Source organism: Pimephales promelas, chromosome 8, assembly GCF_988280905.1.
Source record: "Pimephales promelas chromosome 8, fPimPro1.hap1.1, whole genome shotgun sequence".
In the NCBI taxonomy this organism is placed as follows: Eukaryota; Metazoa; Chordata; class Actinopteri; order Cypriniformes; family Leuciscidae; genus Pimephales; species Pimephales promelas.
This window is the reverse complement of record NC_142776.1, coordinates 23,829,383-23,849,034: the sequence shown is the minus strand read 5'-3', so window position 1 is coordinate 23,849,034 and position 19,652 is coordinate 23,829,383. Positions and strand designations below refer to the sequence as shown.

At 36.1% G+C, this 19,652-nt stretch overlaps 1 protein-coding gene across 1 annotated transcript in view; it reads right to left on the bottom strand.

Annotated features, from left to right (window-relative positions):
- jak1 (Janus kinase 1) overlaps positions 1 to 19,437 on the bottom strand; it is a 40,949-nt gene extending 21,512 nt beyond the window's left edge. Inside the window, exons 1-9 of the mRNA XM_039691628.2 lie at positions 19,203 to 19,437; positions 10,872 to 11,074; positions 6,659 to 6,782; positions 5,128 to 5,278; positions 4,628 to 4,791; positions 4,001 to 4,349; positions 3,677 to 3,853; positions 3,058 to 3,215; positions 2,408 to 2,522 (exon numbers count right to left, since the gene is read on the bottom strand). Of these exons, the coding sequence (XP_039547562.2) occupies positions 2,408 to 2,522; positions 3,058 to 3,215; positions 3,677 to 3,853; positions 4,001 to 4,349; positions 4,628 to 4,791; positions 5,128 to 5,278; positions 6,659 to 6,782; positions 10,872 to 11,067 (1,434 nt within the window). The 5' untranslated portion in view covers positions 11,068 to 11,074; positions 19,203 to 19,437. The remainder of the gene's footprint in view (positions 1 to 2,407; positions 2,523 to 3,057; positions 3,216 to 3,676; positions 3,854 to 4,000; positions 4,350 to 4,627; positions 4,792 to 5,127; positions 5,279 to 6,658; positions 6,783 to 10,871; positions 11,075 to 19,202) is intronic.
- Positions 19,438 to 19,652: the final 215 nt, after the last annotated feature.

Genomic DNA, 19,652 nt, shown 5'->3' with positions numbered 1-19,652 from the left:
TAAAATGAGCCAAAAAAATGATTTCCAAAAAAAAGTGGAGTATCCCTTTAAGACAACCATGTTCATATTCATGTCAATGCCATTTCTGAGAATTTTCTCCTTAAAACTGCAGTGAAAAAAACAAGACACAGTTTCTCTGAAGCGGGGGAGTCTCAAGAAAAATCAGGTTATCCTGGTGTATTTTTCTGTTGAAATTTAACAATCGTGTACATGTAAGGGTTAATGCCCGACGAGGTGTCCATTGTCAGGTTTTAATGGACGACGGCGAGGCGTGAACCGGCCGACGCGCAGCGGAGGACGGTTGCCCTTCGCCGAAGTCCATTAAAACCTGACAATGGACACCTCGGAGGGCATTAACCCGCTTATACCATGGTCACTTGCCAAATAAAACATTTTTAAAACATTAGTTTATATTTTAATTAGGCTATTAGGCTATTTATATTTTAAATAATAACTTGCCTGACGATTTATTTAGTAACTTGAGATATAGTCCGCTCAGCTTGTAGAACCCTTCAGGTTCAAAAATGCTTTTTTTCATGAAACACAAAGGTAACGTTAGGCATGGTTATTTTTTATTACACATAAAACACTATGTGTTACACTAGTCTACACTAACCACTGCTGTAGATCGACTCTCCGATGCTGGACTGGAGATCCATCAAATAATGTCGGTGACATCGATGCGAGAGCAGTCTGCGGGCTTAACTTACTGGGCTCCGTCAGTCCGTGAGAGACTGACGAAAAAACGAAGTCGCTCATTGTTGTATTAGTAGGCTATGTAATATCTAACTTGTAAAGCTTTTGTTCATATTACGATGGAAGGAGGTGCACGCTGAATTCGTTTTATCATGAGGATTTATTAACTCAAAATCACACAGGCAAAGTGCTCACTCTTATCTCGCTGGAGGATGCATACTGAACTTTGAACTCTCCAGAGCTATATCGTATTACTCACATGTGACATGGCCAATAAGAACACAAGATATTATGTCTATGGCATATGATTGGTTCTTAGCAGAATAACGTTAGATGTTTGTTTTGATAGAGCAAATTGTTAACGGATACTTTGATTGCCTGTTGCTATGGTTACTCACAGCTGTTGTGGGCAGCGCATTTATTTATTCATTTCGAATGGTAAACAGGCAGTTTCACCAGAACTACTTTACTAGGTGTCCTCTATCACTTTTTAACGGACACCCTGCAGCCAATCAGAATCGAGTATTCACCCAGACCATGGTATAATTGGTAATATAGCAGGTGAATATGATTTATATGACGATGTTACGATAAACTATATGCATTCCTCAATTGACGTTAGTTACAAGAGTTTCTAAGGATATTAATTTTTAAAAGGCAGACTGAGATGGCGGATGGGAATGTGGTTTGTGTAACATTACCAACACATTATTAGCTATTTTATAACGTAGTCAAGCAAAAGGCTAATCATATTAATTACCATTATGTGCACGATGTTGTAAAGAGCAATACATGAAACGCACAACTATTCTGATACGTCGATTTGTAGATGACCCTGTATAATTCCCTTTTATACTTCTTCTGAATTTGTTTCTAGTTCAAACATATAAGGTTGAATTAAACCAGTATTTCCACTTGCCATTGTGCAGCGTTTACTACAGAAAAGTTGAGCAAGTGGATCAGGTATTCTGGCCTTTCATGTTGACATGAAGTAATTAAATATGTAATTTTGGTGATTAAAGATGAGATTTATGGGATAAAATTATTGACTACAGGGGGACTTAAGACATTCAGCCTTATTTAAAAATCTCACACACCTTCTTTTGATCAATTCAGGTACATTCAAAACAATTCTATTTGTATAGCATGCTGAACAAGGGAGTCATCACAGAAAAGCAATGCAAGTGCATCAGTCTCTGATCCAGTGTGTGTAACATTAACAGTCCCAACGTGGTTTGGGGTTCTACTCCAGCTGCGTATACAGTGTAATAAAGCTCTCTCTCATTGAAAAATAACTGCCAAAGAAAATGATCTAAAAATGCATCCATTATCCTGGTCTAATCGGGTCCAATTGTTTTTTCAAAGATACAAAGAGACAAGCAAGATGTCAAACTTTGAAAAAGCATTTTCAACTGACTTCCTGTTAAAACTGGGTGCTGCAATTCTTGAGAGAATCAATTGCAATATATATCAATCATATAAACACAAACTATTTGTCATGGTTTGGGAAAGAGTACAACAAGAACCATATCTTCTTTATCTCCTGCACAGAATACCAAAAGATAATCTGGGCAATTCTAGACTTGTCCTGTAGAGGCTAAACGGACAGGACAAAGGTTTTAAGTTCCTAGCTTACCAAAATGGTTCTAAGCTGTACAAATCAAACTAGACTTTTGTGTTTGGTGTGTGCATGCATGTTATGTGTTTGTACCTCAATGCAGACAACAGTCATGATGATGTAGTTATAATCTGTGCAGCTCCAGCGCAGGATGTAGGTTCCTTCTTCATTTCCCTCCTGACGGAGTTTATGAATTGCATACTCTGTACTGTACAAAGAAAACAGACATAACTATGTCTTAACATGTCTCTTTTGAAGACAGCTGTAATAATACAAAATAATACTAATTAAATTAGCATTTATCACAAAGTTCAAAAGTTTGGGTATTTTTAATATTTTTCAAAGAAGTCTTTTATGCTCAACATATATAAAAACAGTTATTTATTTTTAACACAATTTATTTGAAGCTGAATTTTCAGCAGCCATTACTTTTGTTTACAGTGAGTTGGTGCTCCAGAAATTTTTCTTATCATTATCAATGTTGTTAGAAACAGTTGCGATGCTTAATCATTTTTATGGAAACCATAATAGTTTATTCCAGGATTCCAGGATAGAGCGCGCAAGTTCTTTTTGCCACCTAATTCGGGCTTGAATGGTTAAATAAACATATTTACATGTCAAAATGCCTGTCTTTGCAAGTATCATCATAAACACAGTCATTAAAGTTTTGATTGAATTTAAACCGCTGAGAAAGAAAACGGAAAAATTTCATAGGCATCAACAATGTTGACTTGATATCATACCAGAGAGGCCCATGACAGCCATTTTCTAAATTCTGGACAACTGATGAGGGTGCGACTTCAGTGCACAGGTAATGATGGGCATCTACAGTCAATCTGAAGTATCCGTCCACCATTGCAGCAAAGGACAGGGCTGCATCACGAAAAAACAGATCCAACTCCTGCAGAGGAAAGAAGAGGAATACATTTTTATGATAAGAGCTATACTGTCCGCTACTTTTTCTCACATGAATTCTGAAGTCAATCCTGTTTATTTATCAACCATACAAGTATGAATCATCAGCTTTTCAAGAGTTGTATGCAAGTATTACCATTTCCTAATCAGGTGCAGAGTTCTTGTCCTAACTTGTCACAACATGTGACAAGATATTTTGATGGTAAAATTCTACTAAACAATGCAATGCTGGGAAGGATATTAGAAGACTCGTTGTTAAATCTAACTGGTCCAAAATCAGAATCCACATAAAATTATATTATATCAAATATGTTCTGATTGGCTTTGAAAGTATAATATTCAACATGAATATATTAACTGCTTGGGCTGGACTTGAATTACACCTGGTTAGGACATAGTGTTGTAGATGTTGGTCTGGTTAAAATCTCATTGAAATTACAAAATTACCATGGTTTTATTGTCTTGTCTGTAAATGGTTACACACGACTCCTTAATGACAATGTGGGTGATTTCGTAAAAGTCTGAGAAAATGGTCCATCCGGTTTCTTTCTTTTTTTCAGTCTTCTGCTTGTTGTCAGCCTTGTTCTTTTTAGACTTGGGTTTGTCTTTCACTATCAGAAGATTCTATTTAAAAAAAAAAAAACACACACATTGGTAACAACACTTGAAACAACATCAAATCTAACACCAAGTGTATCCAGATTGCTGATTAACTTGTAAGCTATTACAAATCTGTAAACTCACATAATCTGCCATAAAACATAAACTTACCGGTACAAACTTTCTCCTCCAGGAGATCCCAGTGGTGCCAGATACTTGCACCTCATATCCCCGTCCGTCATCCCCTAAGGGAAGTGTGTGTGCCGGAGAGCCCTCATTCTCGCCTGATACTTTCAGGGTTTTAGGCTCAACAGTCTCTCGACCCAAGCCCTGGGTCAGCGTTTCCAGAGTGGAAAGATACTTGACCTTCAGGTCATAGAGGGTAATGTTGCTGTCCTGGATGGTCTTGCTATTGAACTCATTGAGAAAATTCTTGAAGACATTGTTGATGCGTATGCGTGTGAGAAAGTTCCGCTGCTTAAAGGTGCGGTTAAGACTGTCCGGAATGAAGCGCTTGTAGCTACAGATAGAGAGAAGGATAAAACCTGAATAAAACCACTTGCTTGAAAGATGTGGTCACAATTATCATTGCTAAATTAAATTTTGTAAACAAAATCCAGTCATTCCAAGAGGCTTCTGTATAATTTATTTGCTAAATTTCTCTAATGTGACCAATCAGAATCAAGCATTCCAAAGAGCTGTGTAATAAAAGACTAATATTTGGGAGTGCCATTCTTATAGCTGTAGATCTACATTTTGCAGATGTGATGCATAAAGCAGATTGATTGAGTGAGTCACCTGGTCTCAGCTCCAGCTCCTGATAAGGGCAGGTCATTGCCCTTGGCATGATGGGTAATAGCCAAAACTGCCATTCCCAAACACTCGTTCTCTATCTCTTGAAGCTCTGCCTCGCTCTGGGGAGTGCGCACAGGAGCCAGTCCCCTCAGGAAGTCATACTGCCCCTAAAACACACCAAAACTGTAAGAACACAATGTATGCCAAGCACAAAATTTTAATATGATCACAAACGCAAGCTAATAGACACTAATGTTCACATTGCCCCAGAGATATTTGAATTAGTAGCAGTGCTCCAAAAAAAGTCATTTAAATATATATCAATTCAAAGATAATGAACAAAATGATAACAAATGATACCACATGAGAGAGTATTTAAATAGTCATCAAGCCACAATGCACCTGTGGCAAAAAACGGGCAATATGTATTATAAATACCTCAAAGTTCACATTGTGACATGGACAACCATGCAAATGATATCTCAGGTTTTTAATGAACTCACCTGTGCAAATAGGTAATCAAGAGATGCAGCATCTAGTAGAGGTGTCCCCTCAGTCCCCTTCTGAGAGTTCAAAACACCTTTCTTACTCAGTGAGTGTCTCCAAACAGGAGACTCCAACTCATTGGTGCCATGCCAGTTTGTGAAATAAAACCTGTGTAAACAATTAAAATGATTTGTCAAAGAATTTACAAGCGTTGCTTGAACTAAGGGTACTTTCCTGACCAAAGAGCTGATTAGTATTAAAACTAACAAACACATTTAAACTTTTTCTTCCTGTTATATGAAGGTCACATTGGAACATTTTCAACATGTACTCATTTACTTATTGCTATCGTTCGAATGCCTTTCATTATAACATTTAACATTAATCATTTTAATATATATTGTGTGAAAAAAATACTTAAACTTTTGGTTTTATTTTTGTAAAATTAGTGCACTTGTTTACCAAGGAGGCAACAGCAGCAGTGAAGATCATGCAATATGGTAAATTAAATATGAGATGCATTACATAAATAAAACAATGACAAATTTAGGTAAATATCAGTGAACTGAATAATTCTGTCAACTTACGTCAAAAAAAAATTCAAATACATTTTGTATTATTATAGTATATAGTAGTTTAAGAAAAACCCTTGTATATTTTTCAAAAGAAAAATTAAATAAAACAAGTATACAAATATGTTCAAGTGTGTGCGTGCGATTATGAATGCAGTTATAAAATCATGATGACAGGAGCTGATAACAAAAACATGCCAAACAAACATCTTGACAAAGGCTTACATTATGTACATTATAGTAACATATGCTACATGCAATACCAAATCATGTCAACAATCAACAGAAAAAAGAAAAACTACACAACCCCATTGCCACGTGAGCAAGAGCTTATTGTAAACAGGAAACAGCATGAGTGAGAAAAAAGTGCTCAATGCCACAGAGGAAGAGAGGGGTGCGCAAAGGTTGACCATAACCTGTTTGTGCGCACAACAGGTAAGCTTCACACGGGGAGACAGCAATTCTGTACCCACTGCCCGCTTTGAATTCAGTAATTGGCTCTTATCTTAGTTTCACTGGTGAAAAGGGGAAGTTCAGGGGATCCTATGATCTGTTTTGCAAAGGTTCACATTTTACTCAACAACAAAATGTCTTTCACTGTCAAACGATTTGTTTATTTTTTTTCTAGTGGAAACCCAAGCTTGGAAAAGCAAGTTTTTCTTTTGTCCTAAATAGGGATTGTAACAGGTGTACCACAGGGCTCTGTAAAGAGACCATGAGCATTTCTAGCATTTGAATGAAAATAAAAGCTAAAATTTAAAATAAAATAAATATCTTATCAAATGATATATTTCACCAAACCAATGACAAAATGTCCAGGATTTTTACGCTCTTCAAAATCACAATAAAAAATAAATTCTTTCTTATTATTGAACCTACAGTATAAAAGTAATAGAAGTCCAGTCTGTAGTCCTTAAACTCGAATTTGAGCCATGGGTTAAATTTTTGTGTAAAACATTTATTTGTTGTCTCTCACCTCATACGGTAGTGGAGTTTGATGCTGGTCTCCTCAGTGATCTTGAACACATGATTGGGAGCATACCAGAGATCCTGGCTCTCTTCATACAGTGCAAACAGGTTGTGGCATAAAGGTGAGATGTCTGGGGGAAAATATTTTCAAAATTAGAGCCGAATTCAAATGGTTCATTTTTCTCACTAGATAGCACAGTGCATCAGCACAGTTAAGGGGCTCATTAGAAAAAAAAAAATACACCGTTTGTTAAATGTCACCAGCGAATAACCACCTGATTTAATACATAAAAGGAAATGGTAGCTAAATGATTATGAGAATGTCTTAAAGGTATTTAACAAGCTATTACTGGAACATAACATGAAAGTGTCAAATGTTGAACATCTCCTGTACAAAAGGAAAAAGACAATAAATTTAATATTAGTTTTAAACCTTATGAAAACAAGAGTCAGATCGCAAAGTTTGAGGAATTAAAAAATATATATATTTTTCATTAAAGTGAAATATTTCAAAATTACATATTTTGTTGTGTTTGGTCGATCATGTCAACAGTTTTGTTTTGTTTTTTTCGATTTGAATATTTCAGTTTTAATTGATCACTACATCAAGTTAAACTGATAAATCCCGACAACAAGCTAAAACAAAATAAGTTTAAGTAGAACAAGAAAATGATAAATCTAATTTTGCTTTGAAATAGGTTCCTTAACTTTTTTGTCAGTCGTTTACATTTATTAATTTGGCAGGCACTTTAATCCAAAGCAACTTAGTTCATTCAACGTATACATTATTCCTTGGTAGTCGAACCCACAACCTTGGCACTGCTAGTGCGCTGCTCTATCAGCTGACCTAGTAAAAATTTTATTAAAAAAGGGGGGGAGGGGGGGGGGGCAGAATTCCTAACCTTTGAAGTAAAACCAGTGGCTAACTTCTGGGTGTGAAAAGAAAATGAAACAAACACCATCATAGTTCCTCTCCAGCAGCAGCCTTCTTGTCTAATATAAACTTCCCTTTCCTATCTCACTGTCCAAGCCAGCTTCTGGTCTTTGGCCGCAACTTTGAGGAAATTCTGGATGTGACATTTAAACCCAGCTCCATTTTGTGGCTTACTACTGATCAAGAGCCAAATAGAGAGATATGCTGTTCTATTAGGAGATGGAAAGGGATGGACAGGGATAGTCAGTCGCAGTGCTTCTCATCCTAAGGTCAATGTCTCATCACTCATGTCACATGATGATACCAACAGTAAAAACCCTTTTAAGTTCCTCTTTTGTATTCTGTGAAATGCTGATGGTACAAAAACCCCATTCCTCAATCGCACATCAAAACATGAAACCGAATGCATGAAGAATGCCCCGTTTTATACGCCTATTGAATTTGATCTGTAAAAACCTGTGTTTCGGTAGTCGGTAGTCCATTTCCCTTTCTATAGCACAATGTTTCTCAACTGGTGGGTCGTAAGACAGTTTTGAGTGGGTCACAGAGTGTGCAGTCAAAGAAACAACAAGCAGCGTAATTGTGTTTTTCTGATGCAAGACTTTTATTTTGAAAGACGTGTGTGAAAAAGTAGTGGGAAGTTCGGATAATTTTACGGACTGGGATCTTTGAGTCTTGTTCAGCAAAATGAAAAAAAAATTTTTCAAGTAATTTCAGCATAATATAATTATAATGGCATGTTAAATATCCCAACACATCTAGTACTTATGAAAATGTTGATTAAATTTGTAAAAAGAATAAAAATTATCTATAGGGTAATGCAGCCAAAGCGAAATTATAAGAAATCGAAATGTTTTATTAATTGATAAGTTGTAGGGTCTTAAGTTCAGGCTATTGGAGTCTGATTCTGTTAGTTCACCTCACCTCCTGATCCGAGACGTTCTTTCCTTTACAAATTCATATTTATCAGGTTTGTTCTCCTCCGCTCGTGTCTCAAGACATTAGTTGTCGAATTGTCAGTGTCTGACTCTGATTTGTCTGCTGGGCCGTGCCATGTGATACAGCAGGGCCGGAAAGAGATCTGATTAGTTCATCTTTCGAGTCTCGAGTTCGGATATGTCCGAGTCTTTCGTTCTTCCTGTCAGTCCCATAGAGGCTATGCTGTCAGTACCGTAAAGAGGAATGATTAGTTCATTTTCTTCGAGTCTTCGAGTTTGAGTCCTTTGTTCTTTTGTCACGTGACCTCTGGTATCTCGCATCAAGTACAATGAATCAAGATTCGTATTATTGACTGCATCTGAATGTATATTGTTTTATATTTAGAAATTAAAATACAAAATAATGTAAAATATACATTATCTGAAAAATGAAAGTTCCATCTTATTGTCCCTGTCCGGCTCTTTTCTAACTGTTTTTTGTGCATCTGTGGTGTGTGTTTTATTATATATTACTTAACTACTATTATACTATACTATTACACATTAACTACGTGCTTGTTTGTAAAAAGGTTGTTAATTAGTAGGCTATTCAAGTCACGTAAAAGAACGAAGGACTCGTCTCAAAAAAAATGGAAAAAAAATGAACTAATATTACTCTCTCAGGTACTGACAGCATAGCCTCTATGGGACCGACAGGAAGAACGAAAGACTCGGACCCAGCCGAACCCGAACTCGAGACTCGAAAGATGAACTAATCATCCCTCTTTCAGGTTCTGACAGCATAGTCTCAATGGAAATGACAGGAAGAACGAAAGACACGGACTGAGCCCGAACCCAAAGATCTCAGAGATACCCCTTTTCCACCCAAAAAGAACTGGTTCGGAACTGGTGCTGGTTCAAAGTTGGTTCGGAGTTGGTTCAACTTGCGAACCCGTTCAGAAGAACCTGTTTGTTTTTCCACTGACTAGAGCGCCCAGGGAACGATGTTGTTACGTCACTGTGTACGTCGCTAGAAACGCTTGCAAGTACATTGCTTTGGGATTATCTCTAACGTGTACCAAGAAAACTTTAGAAACAATTAAAATATGCAAGTCTTTTAATCTTTTCGTTTGATATGTAATCTTTTCTGATAAGTTATGTACCCCTGTCTTGTGTCTTTTTTCTTTCCATTTATTTGTTCTATATCGTGACAGTTTTCTTCTTTGCTTATGTTTCATATAATAATAAATAAATAAAAACGCTTGCGTGTTTCTGCAGTTTCTCCTGGCTTTGCGATGGTCAGAAAAGATGTTAAGAAAACATCTAAACCTGCCCCAGCCCCTGACGTAAGCATGACGTGGTAAAAGAACGGTTCTAGTCCAGCAAATAGTTGGTGCGGCATTGGAACCAGTTTTCCCGGCCGCAAACCGGTTCTTTGGCTGTCGAAACACAAAGAACTGGTTCGCGTGCAGGCACCGGCTCCGAACCGGCTCTCAAAATATTTTGGTGGAAAAGGGGCTAGAGCGAGAGAGAGAGAAATAAACTAATCATTTCTGTTTCCAGTACAGATTCAGAACCCATATGTTGCGCAATGCGCATGCGTGGTCAACACAAAATGAACGAATCACTCTCTCAGACAACTCGGCAGTCCCAAATCATAGTAAAGATTCGTTCAAAATGAACAAATGATAAAATCACTAGTGTGAAATGATCAGACACCGTGCCAGAGAAAAACGCGATGTCCTGATTCAGTGCTTCTGTTTCAGTGTTTCCAGTCAGATGAGATGTTGTCAGGCTATTTGCCAGTGTCTTTATTCTAAAGTTATTTTTGTAACTTGTTACGAAATAAAAAGTCTCTCACCACAAAAAAATGCAAACTTTGCTGTCCTTCTAGCCATTATACTTTGCTTGTAGCATACGCTCTATAATTGCACATGCAAATGTGGCAGAGCGCGCTGAACAGTTTTACTTAATTATAAACAATGCGCAAAAGAAACAACGAGCATGCAACATCATAGTTATACCATCAATCAGTCATGAAATTACCAAAAAGTACCAATAAACTACATAACTTGTACTTTGTGCATTACCAGCCTGGGAATGGTTTGCATGCAGGTACTATGCATGATGTTCATTCTATTCATCAGGAGCAGTTTCCAATCGTTTAAATTACAATTCATGTTAGTATTGTAAATTTACCATGGTGTCTTTCTGTGTTAATAATTGTAAGTTTGCTTTGAAAACAATTGCCATCTGAAAATGTATAAAGAAATGATACATCACTGCTAAGAAAACAGACCATCATGAGCACACTATGTCCTGAGAGATGCATTAGGGTGCTCTAAATAGACGGCCATCCAAACACTTACGGCATTTCTTGGCAGCCTCCACGCACAGGTCCTCCGCAGTATGGCAGTCTTTGAAATACTCGAGCTGGTGTGTTTCAGGCAGGTAGAAGTGGATCTCCAGTCCTTTCCTGACAGTCGGAACAGTCATCTCTGCCTTCCTCTGTTTTTTCATCTTCCCACATAGCTTGCCCAGCTCCATGACTGTTGGTTTAAGCATCCAGACACTGCAAGATAAAAGGAAGTAACAGACAGATTTATTGATGAACTGTTGGCCCCTACTATGCTGAAAAAAATCAATTACATTTAACCCCATCATGCCTAAATGAACCATAATAAAATAGATTTGACTGATTTTGAAAGAAGCATCTTATGCTCACTAATATAGCATTTATTTGATTTAAAAAAACCTAGTATATTATGAAATATAGTTACAATTTAAAATAACTATTTTAAAATGTAATGTATTCTTCTGATGGCAAAGTTACATTTTTTATTTTAAGTTACAAAGCCATTATTACAATGTTTACTGCCACAAGATCCTTCAGAAATCATTCTAAAATCCTGATTTGGTGCTTAAGAAATATTTATTACACTTAGCGCAATTGAAAATGCTTAATATTTTGGTGGAAATTATGCATTTTTTTCAAGACTTTTTGTAATATTTAGAAGCAAGTGGGTTTTTTTTAGCAAGGATCAGGATACCTTAAATTGGTAAAAATTGAGTCATTTTTGATCAATTTAATGTGTCCTTGCTGAAGAAAAGAGCACACTAAAAAAAGAAAATGTCCCTTATTTTTTGTCAATATGATAATTTGATTAATATTAATGATATTATAGACAGCGCAAGGTCTATAAGATTGCATTTACATGGCAAGGACAAATGCAAATTGACATCGTATGAGCAGGAATATGCATGTGAATATTTGAAAGTAGCTGCCCCTCAGTGAGCCAGTCATAATATTACCAAAAGGCAGCATGTTGTAATGGAGTCTATTAAGTAAAAAAAAAAATCTATTATGCGGTAAAGCCGCAATTTGCATTTTCTTAAATATAATATAAAATGTGCCATTTAATTGGAAATATTCTTTGATTATACTGTCCATGACAAAGCCAAGACCTGAGTCTAGCTGGAGACTTTTACTTTAACCATATAGAAGTACAACATATTTGATGTCCTCCTCACTACAGGCGCCTTCAGATGAAGCGATTTAATTCAACCACTCATCCTACGGTGAACATGAGGGAGGGTAAGGTGAACGTTTCTCGCATCTGAATCAGATGGTTTCGACTCAGTGGATCTCCCTTTAGACTCTGCAGGTCAAGACGTGTTTAGATGTCAAGATCCCTGCAGGCATGTGAAAGGACTTTCCTGAGATGAATGAATGCAAAAGAAAACTGTGCTGAAGAAGAAATCTAATTTCAACCAGTTAATGACCACAATTGTCTTTAAAGTGGCTTTAGTCAATTCAAGAAGCTGAACAAACTGAGACTACTGTTTGGCTTTATGAAATATTAGCATAATGAGATCACAAATCCACTCCACATTCATCACCTCACAGCTTGGGCAGAAGGTACTTTTTAACGAATTGTTGTGTCCCATTACTTATAACACATTAGAAGAATAGGTATAAATAAAATATTTCTTTGTCGTTAGAGCTTTCAGATATGCATGTGTGTGATAATTAAAATCATTCAACATGTCACACTATTGGCTTAATATGTTAAAGTGATGTTCAAATGGGTTTGTTTTTTTAAATCTAACAAGAAAAAATACTTCGAAAAGGAAATGTTTATATTAGGGGTGGAACGGTACATGTATTCGTATTGAACCGAAACGGTACGGGCGTCACGGTTTGGTGCACAAATTTAAACGTAGAATACATGTAATGCGGAACTACTGTTAGATGCGCAAGTTCTTTAGGGACACATAATCTGTACCATCGGCTAGCTCTGAAGGCGCGTCGGCTTTCAAACGTTGGCTTTATTTCAAACGTTGACTTTATACGCGCATCTTCGCTTTGGACTAGCGTCGAACTAGACGCGATAGACGCGAATTTGGCGCTCTATTCGCGTTTGCTGTGACCGCATAATGAACAGGCTGCAATGTCAAGAAATCAATTATTTATAATTCAGACGAGAATAATGTTACATTGTTAATTAGCCTAATAATGTTAATTAAAATTAAGGGAAACAAATATAATGATCTGAAATAGCAAAATAATTTTAAATTAATTCAGGAACAATTACCAAACATATTGCAGGTCTTTTTGTCTTTTTATTCATTTAATTAATAAGCTAATTATATAAAACTATTGTCAGTGCACTACAAATTAACTGGTTATATGCCTTTATTAATAAAACTTATTTAAAAAATACAATCCCTTTTCCCTCCATTGTACCGAACCGTGAGGTCTGAACCGAGGAATGAACCGAACCGTGACTTCTGTGTACCGTTCCACCCCTAGTTTATATATGGGAAATATAAATTTAACAACAATTTGATCCCAAATTAGGAATCCCCTACTGAGTAAGTGTAAAACGTCTATTTAATTGTGTTCATTTTAGTTTGAGACAAATCAAGTTCCAAACTATTTCAATATATCCCAAATTTTTGGTAATAGGGTTGCAAATATCGCAAACTTAAATTGAAGATGAATAGTAAATAAAAGAGGTTATTTAATATTTAGTTTGACCTGACTTTTTTTTTTATATATATATAAGAGTCAAGCATCGCCCTCAGGTATTTATTTGTAACCGATTCGTCAGAAATTTTCCAACGGCTGTTTCCCAAGGTTTTGCAGTTCAATAGACATCCATCAGTCAGTATCGGTGATTGATGCTCTTGTCTCTGCAATCAAGTCCATATGCAGAAGCTTGTTTTTCTGCTGATATCTCGACTTACATAACAGAACCATTACTGACACCCCCAACCAGTCTGTAAAATGGCCAACCATTGCAATCAATTAAGATGTTTAGTGACAAGCCTTCAATTTAGTTCCTTTTCTTTATAATTTTTTAACTTGCATTTTATGAGAAGGTCTAAGTCATCTTGGCAACTTTTAGAAGGGCTAAAGTCTAAGTTGTACAAGCTGTTAAAATGATTCTCCATCTACTTTGGTATGATTCACAATGCTATTCTTCTGTTTACTTGACACGGCTTCACTTCCTGAGGTGCTGACGTGCTGCTCGCTGATAAAGTCATGGTTAACACGCTTTAGACCCTGCGACTTTTCAGCTGGTAGACCGCTCAAAGACCGTCAAACGCATGTAGGTGCAGAAACCTGCTGTAACTGTTTTATCCTGTTTGCTCTACACAGTGAGACCACAGTGAAAATCTTTTTCAAATGAACCTTACAAAGAGGTAAGTTTAGTTTTCATGGACAGCTTCCTTTGTCATGGATATTCTACTATATCAATAGTCTATAAATACAAAGGTTATTGTATCTATATTATATGGATTAAATATATTGTAACATCATTTAATTTTGTTATTTTACCTGATCCTGTAATCTGTAATATCCTACCAATTATGAAATCAAATTTACACTGTTTTAAGGCTATTTTTCTCTTTAACCCTTTGAGCAGAAACACTAGCGAAATGAAACTCTTAAGATTGATCTCAAATGAATTGTTAAGATTAAAGAAAACATCTACAATTTCCCAAAATGTATACAATTATACATTTCTGATATCATTCTTACAAAGTAATTGTTACCAGTTAACAAAAATAACATTATTTGATCATTATACATCAATACCTGATATACATTACTCTTCACACAACTTCACACATACTTTTCAATTTTCCAGTAGCCTATTTTATTGTCAAATAAAAACTCAGTTAGCACGCAATTTCTCTTCTTGTTATGTTTTGACACGTATGGAGGCATATGACTGGAATAAAAACTTTTACTCAATAGTAACTGCCTCTGGGCAAACTAAATTCATGTGTGACATCTTACAAAAAAAATAGGTGGTCTTGTCATGAAGTCCAAATTAACATTAACTGGCAGAACACTATGCAGAACAACATGTTCTATTCTAAAGGGAAACTCCACTTGCAATGTTCAGTGATGGCCACACAAAGATTTTGACATTTTTCATTGCCCTCAGATTATGACTAAACCCACCTCACTATCTGTTTGTTTTTCTTTTCGTTTGGCAGTTCTGTATAAAGGCCAGTAATACATTAAAAGGATCTTCTCAAGACTATTTAACACATCAGGATGAGAACTTCAGATAGACCAGAGTGGTCAATACTTGACTTAAAATGAATCTTACCTTTTGTTTTATCAATTTATTTGTATGAAACTGTAATTAGGGCTTTGTGATTAACCTAATCATAATGAACGCGATTTCTAAACTGCAGAAAGCACAATTTTTTTTCCATCAGCCCCCATAGTGTGCAATCTAAATGCAGTGGCCTAAATCTAACATGAGAACAGAACAGAGCAGACCGTTACCACATGGAAGAAAGCACAGCAACAGGCAAGGTGAATTCAGGGCAGGATAAGGCCATGACCAAAAGAAAAAAAAAAAATAATTCAACATCCATGGTTGGGAATATTTTGGACACAGGAGAGATTCGCTGTGTCAAATATTGCGTACTGTCTGCACAGGTACACTCTATATCAGGGGTGCCCAATCCTGCTCCTGCCGATCGACTGTCCTGCACAGTTCATCTCCAACCCTAATCGAATACACCTGAAGCAACCAATTAAAGTCTTCAGGATCACTTGAAAATTAAAGAGTTTGACTAAGGTTAGAGATGAACTGTGCAGGACAGTCGATCGGCAGGAGCCGGATTGGGCACCCCATATAGTATGAATATTAGTACTGTGAATGAAATTCAGATGGAATACATCACCATACTGTCACTAGGACTGGACCCGAATATCCAAATATTCGTTTGGTGGGTTGGTATTCGATTTGAAAATGGGACATTCGAATATTCGCCTTTTTTTCTTCTTTTTTTTTTCACACCTGAATCCCCTTCGAAACTGTTCTCATTCGCGCTTGAATATATTTTACACTATAGACCATTTCACAAGATGTAAACAACACTGGTCCAGAAGCACTTCCTGTTTCAGTTTTTTTAACACTACATAAAAGCTGGGATAAAATACAACCAACAGAACATTTAAAACTGAATCAAAAAGTTAAACAAACATCTTTAAGATGTTTTCTTTACATGTGAAATAAAGAAAACAGTTACAAACTGAAACAGGAAGTGCTTCTGGACCAGTGTTGTTTACATCTTGTGAAATGGTCTATATAAACTAGTGAAATATAATACTTAACAAATAACTTTGTTATAGCTACTTAATAAATAGGACTTCTACAAGGACTATAAAAAGTGTTCCTGCAACGGGAGTATTCTCTGGACAGAAGTGCATGCCTGAGCTTGTATTTTGGGTTAAGCTGCGTTGTTTTGACATTGTGGAAAATAGAAAAATACAAACAAAATGTATTATCCACTTTACCCATTATTATCAATCTAAACGAATCTACTGCGAAATATAGGAGACTTCGAGATTTTACTGGGATGTCATGTCACAATTTCGTTTTTCTTTACTTAAATTTCGTTTCTCTATATTTAAATTTCATTTTTATTTATTAAAATTTCGTTTTTTTATTTATTTAAATTTCGTTTTTACTTATTTAAATCTACCTTACTTTGTCAGTGTGAAAAATATTATAGGACTATACCTCATTAAAAATATTGCTTAAGTTTAAGTTGCTTAAGACCTGTGTGTGTGCGTTGTTTTATATCACTAGAGCAGTGTCTGTTCTCGGAGCATAATCCCTGCTCGCGTGAGATTTCTTTATTTAAATCTACCCTACATTGCAAGTTATTTGTTAGTGAGAATAATATATTAGACTACCTTAAAAACACTGCTTAAGTTAACAGACCCTTAAGTAAGCACTCTTTCTGTTCTGTACTTTATCAAAAAGTTTAGTCATTCTTAACAAGTTGCGTCTCACCTGTCTATCTATATTGCACTAAATATGTGCACCTTGTAAAATCGTTTGGATGAACAGTTCTCGAAATAATCAAAATGCAAAAGGACAGACATAGGCAATAGAGATTTCGAAGCTTCGAATATTCGATGTTCAATAGTACCGAAGCTTTGAAGCTAAAAAAATGGTATTCGGACCAGCCCTAACTGTCACGTGAGCTAACCATGTCAGTTGTGTCGCTTCACTGACATTCATAAATCCTGTGGCCTCATGAGATCGTAAAGTGTCTGAATGCGCACTTCAGAATCTCAGAGGACGTAGGCCTAGTAGGTCATCCGTGGACATCACTGTTTATTGATTACTATGCATTTAGGACATAGACTACTACTCTTTTGGCGTATTGTTTTTCACCTACTAAAACATTTGATTTCAGACACAGCGATGATGCGTCACAGAGCCAGGTAATTTGACCTGTCAAACTATCATTACGGCAGAAGTAGGGGGGCCATTCACACAGAACTTGTTTTTGTGGTTAAAACATGAGACGCAGGTCCAGAGATGTGTTTTTTGAAACTTATTTTACCTTGAGCATCCCTGAATTCCATGTCATTCACACAACATGCTGCAAACGACGCAAGAGCAACGGTTAAAGACGTCCACCTAGCGTATTTAAATAGAAAAGTAATGGCATATTCCCAACCAGATGAACAAAAATCATCAATACAGGCAATTGTGAACTGCAAAACAAGGAAAATGTTCAAAGGGGCATAAAGAAATAGCCTAACGACACCGTTACATATAATTTATGTAAAGATATGGTCCATGCAAATATTGTCAAAGCTGGTGTCGTGACAAAAAACACTACAAGACAAGTTAAGGAAATATTGTTTCAAACTTGTGATTAAAATAGAAAATCACACTATTTATTAAAAAATCGTGGCAGTATTTTCTGTCCATATCGCACAGCCTTAGCTGTAACTCATATTTGTAAGTGGCTAGTACTGCAATTTAATGGGAATTAAAGGTCTTAATTTTGACATTTTTTAGCAAATTATAAAAATTTACAAAAATTAAAAAGAAAACAAGAAAGAAACATACGGCAAATGTTTTTCTTTATGAGAGAGAAGGATTAGTACTCTTATTTAAAAGGGATTCCCCACTAACACCTCTGAACTGAATATCTTCCAAAGAGTCACTTTTGTCCATACCGCATCAGATTACTAGCATGAAATTGTCCGGATGACATAATCAAACTGTAGCAGAAGAATAGCATACTGTTGTGGTCACTGTTACTTGGAAACATTCAGTTGATGTATTTTTTAGAGACAAGGGGAAATTTTAAGTTACTCTTAGAAATCATCAAATATGTCAAGACAACCACAATTCAACAGCTTTGGGTTAACAGACAGATTGAAAAATGATTTTATAAGAGTAGCCATTACTAAATTCCATGATCGTTTAAATGAATTAAACAGAATGTGATCTGATCGAACTGATGCTGACGGCCAATAAGACTTGATAGAGTGCGTTACATGAAGAGATAACCATTTTTAACCAATATTCACACGTTAAAGCGTAATTAGTGATCCATTTTTAAATGTTACCATGGTTTTCCAAGACAAAGCCCCAAAACAAATATGAAAACTAATATTTTTAAATTAAATATTATTAATGTGCCTTATGTGTTCATAACAGCATACTACGATATAGGTTGTTTATTTATTATTGTTTTTAAGACAATCTTTTGCATTTCAATTCACAAAAATAATCAGCCACGGCCGATCATCAATATAGCTTAACAGTTACTTCAACCCTACGCACTTTTGTTCAGCAAACATACAGTTCGTGATAACTGTGTACAAGTGTTCAGATTTATATCGACAGAACTGCAGTCACAAGAAGAACAAGTTTAACCATTTAACTACTGTACAGCAACAATAATATCAATGTTTAACAAGTTTCTACAATAGAACAAAAAACTAAGGTTCTTTTTTACAACTTCAATTTCGCGCATGTCTGGCTAGGCTTTTTATTTATTATTATTATTATTATTATTATTCAACAAACTATTTTACAGCCGTTCACCATCAAGCAGTCTCTAAAATCATTCCTTATCGACCACAAATAGATTATTACCCATAGTTTCAAGTTGACAGCATTATTATCATCTACAATTTGTCCAATGATTGCAGATTATGTTCATTAGACTCAAATGCCTAACGTTACTCCTTGAATACTATGCTCGACATGTTTACCAGTAAGTTAACCATACACAAACTAATAAAAGAGCGTCTCGCAACAACTTAGAAACATCGCACATGAAATGAAAACACATATAAACAACCCCCAGAGATCAGCCAGGATGTGAAGAGTTACGGCCCTCGTCCTTACCTCGTCAGGCGAAGCTAACGTTACTTCCGTTAAATTTCGATCATTACAGACGTTTGAACACTTCCTCTTGGTATTTTGTTGATGTAAAGCACACGTTATTTAACTCCAAAATGTTCTCCGATGATATAGGATTTATCCCGCGAGGTTAATTTTCAAAACAAACTTCACTTTAAAATGGAACAAACCGTGGTTAAGTCTTCATGATCAACTAACCTTTCCAGTCAAGCCTCGACCACATTCCCGAAAATAGGGTAACGACGAGCCCTGTCACGCGTTGCCTATTGGCTCATACTGCTGTCAATCAAAACCTAACCAATGACATTAACCCCTGGGCGGAGATTAAGCTGGTGGATTTTTTTTTATTTTTTTTTGTTATAGACAGCCTCCGTATACAGTTAAGACCATTTACTATGATACATGCGATTAAACTCACAGTTAGTGTTAATCCTG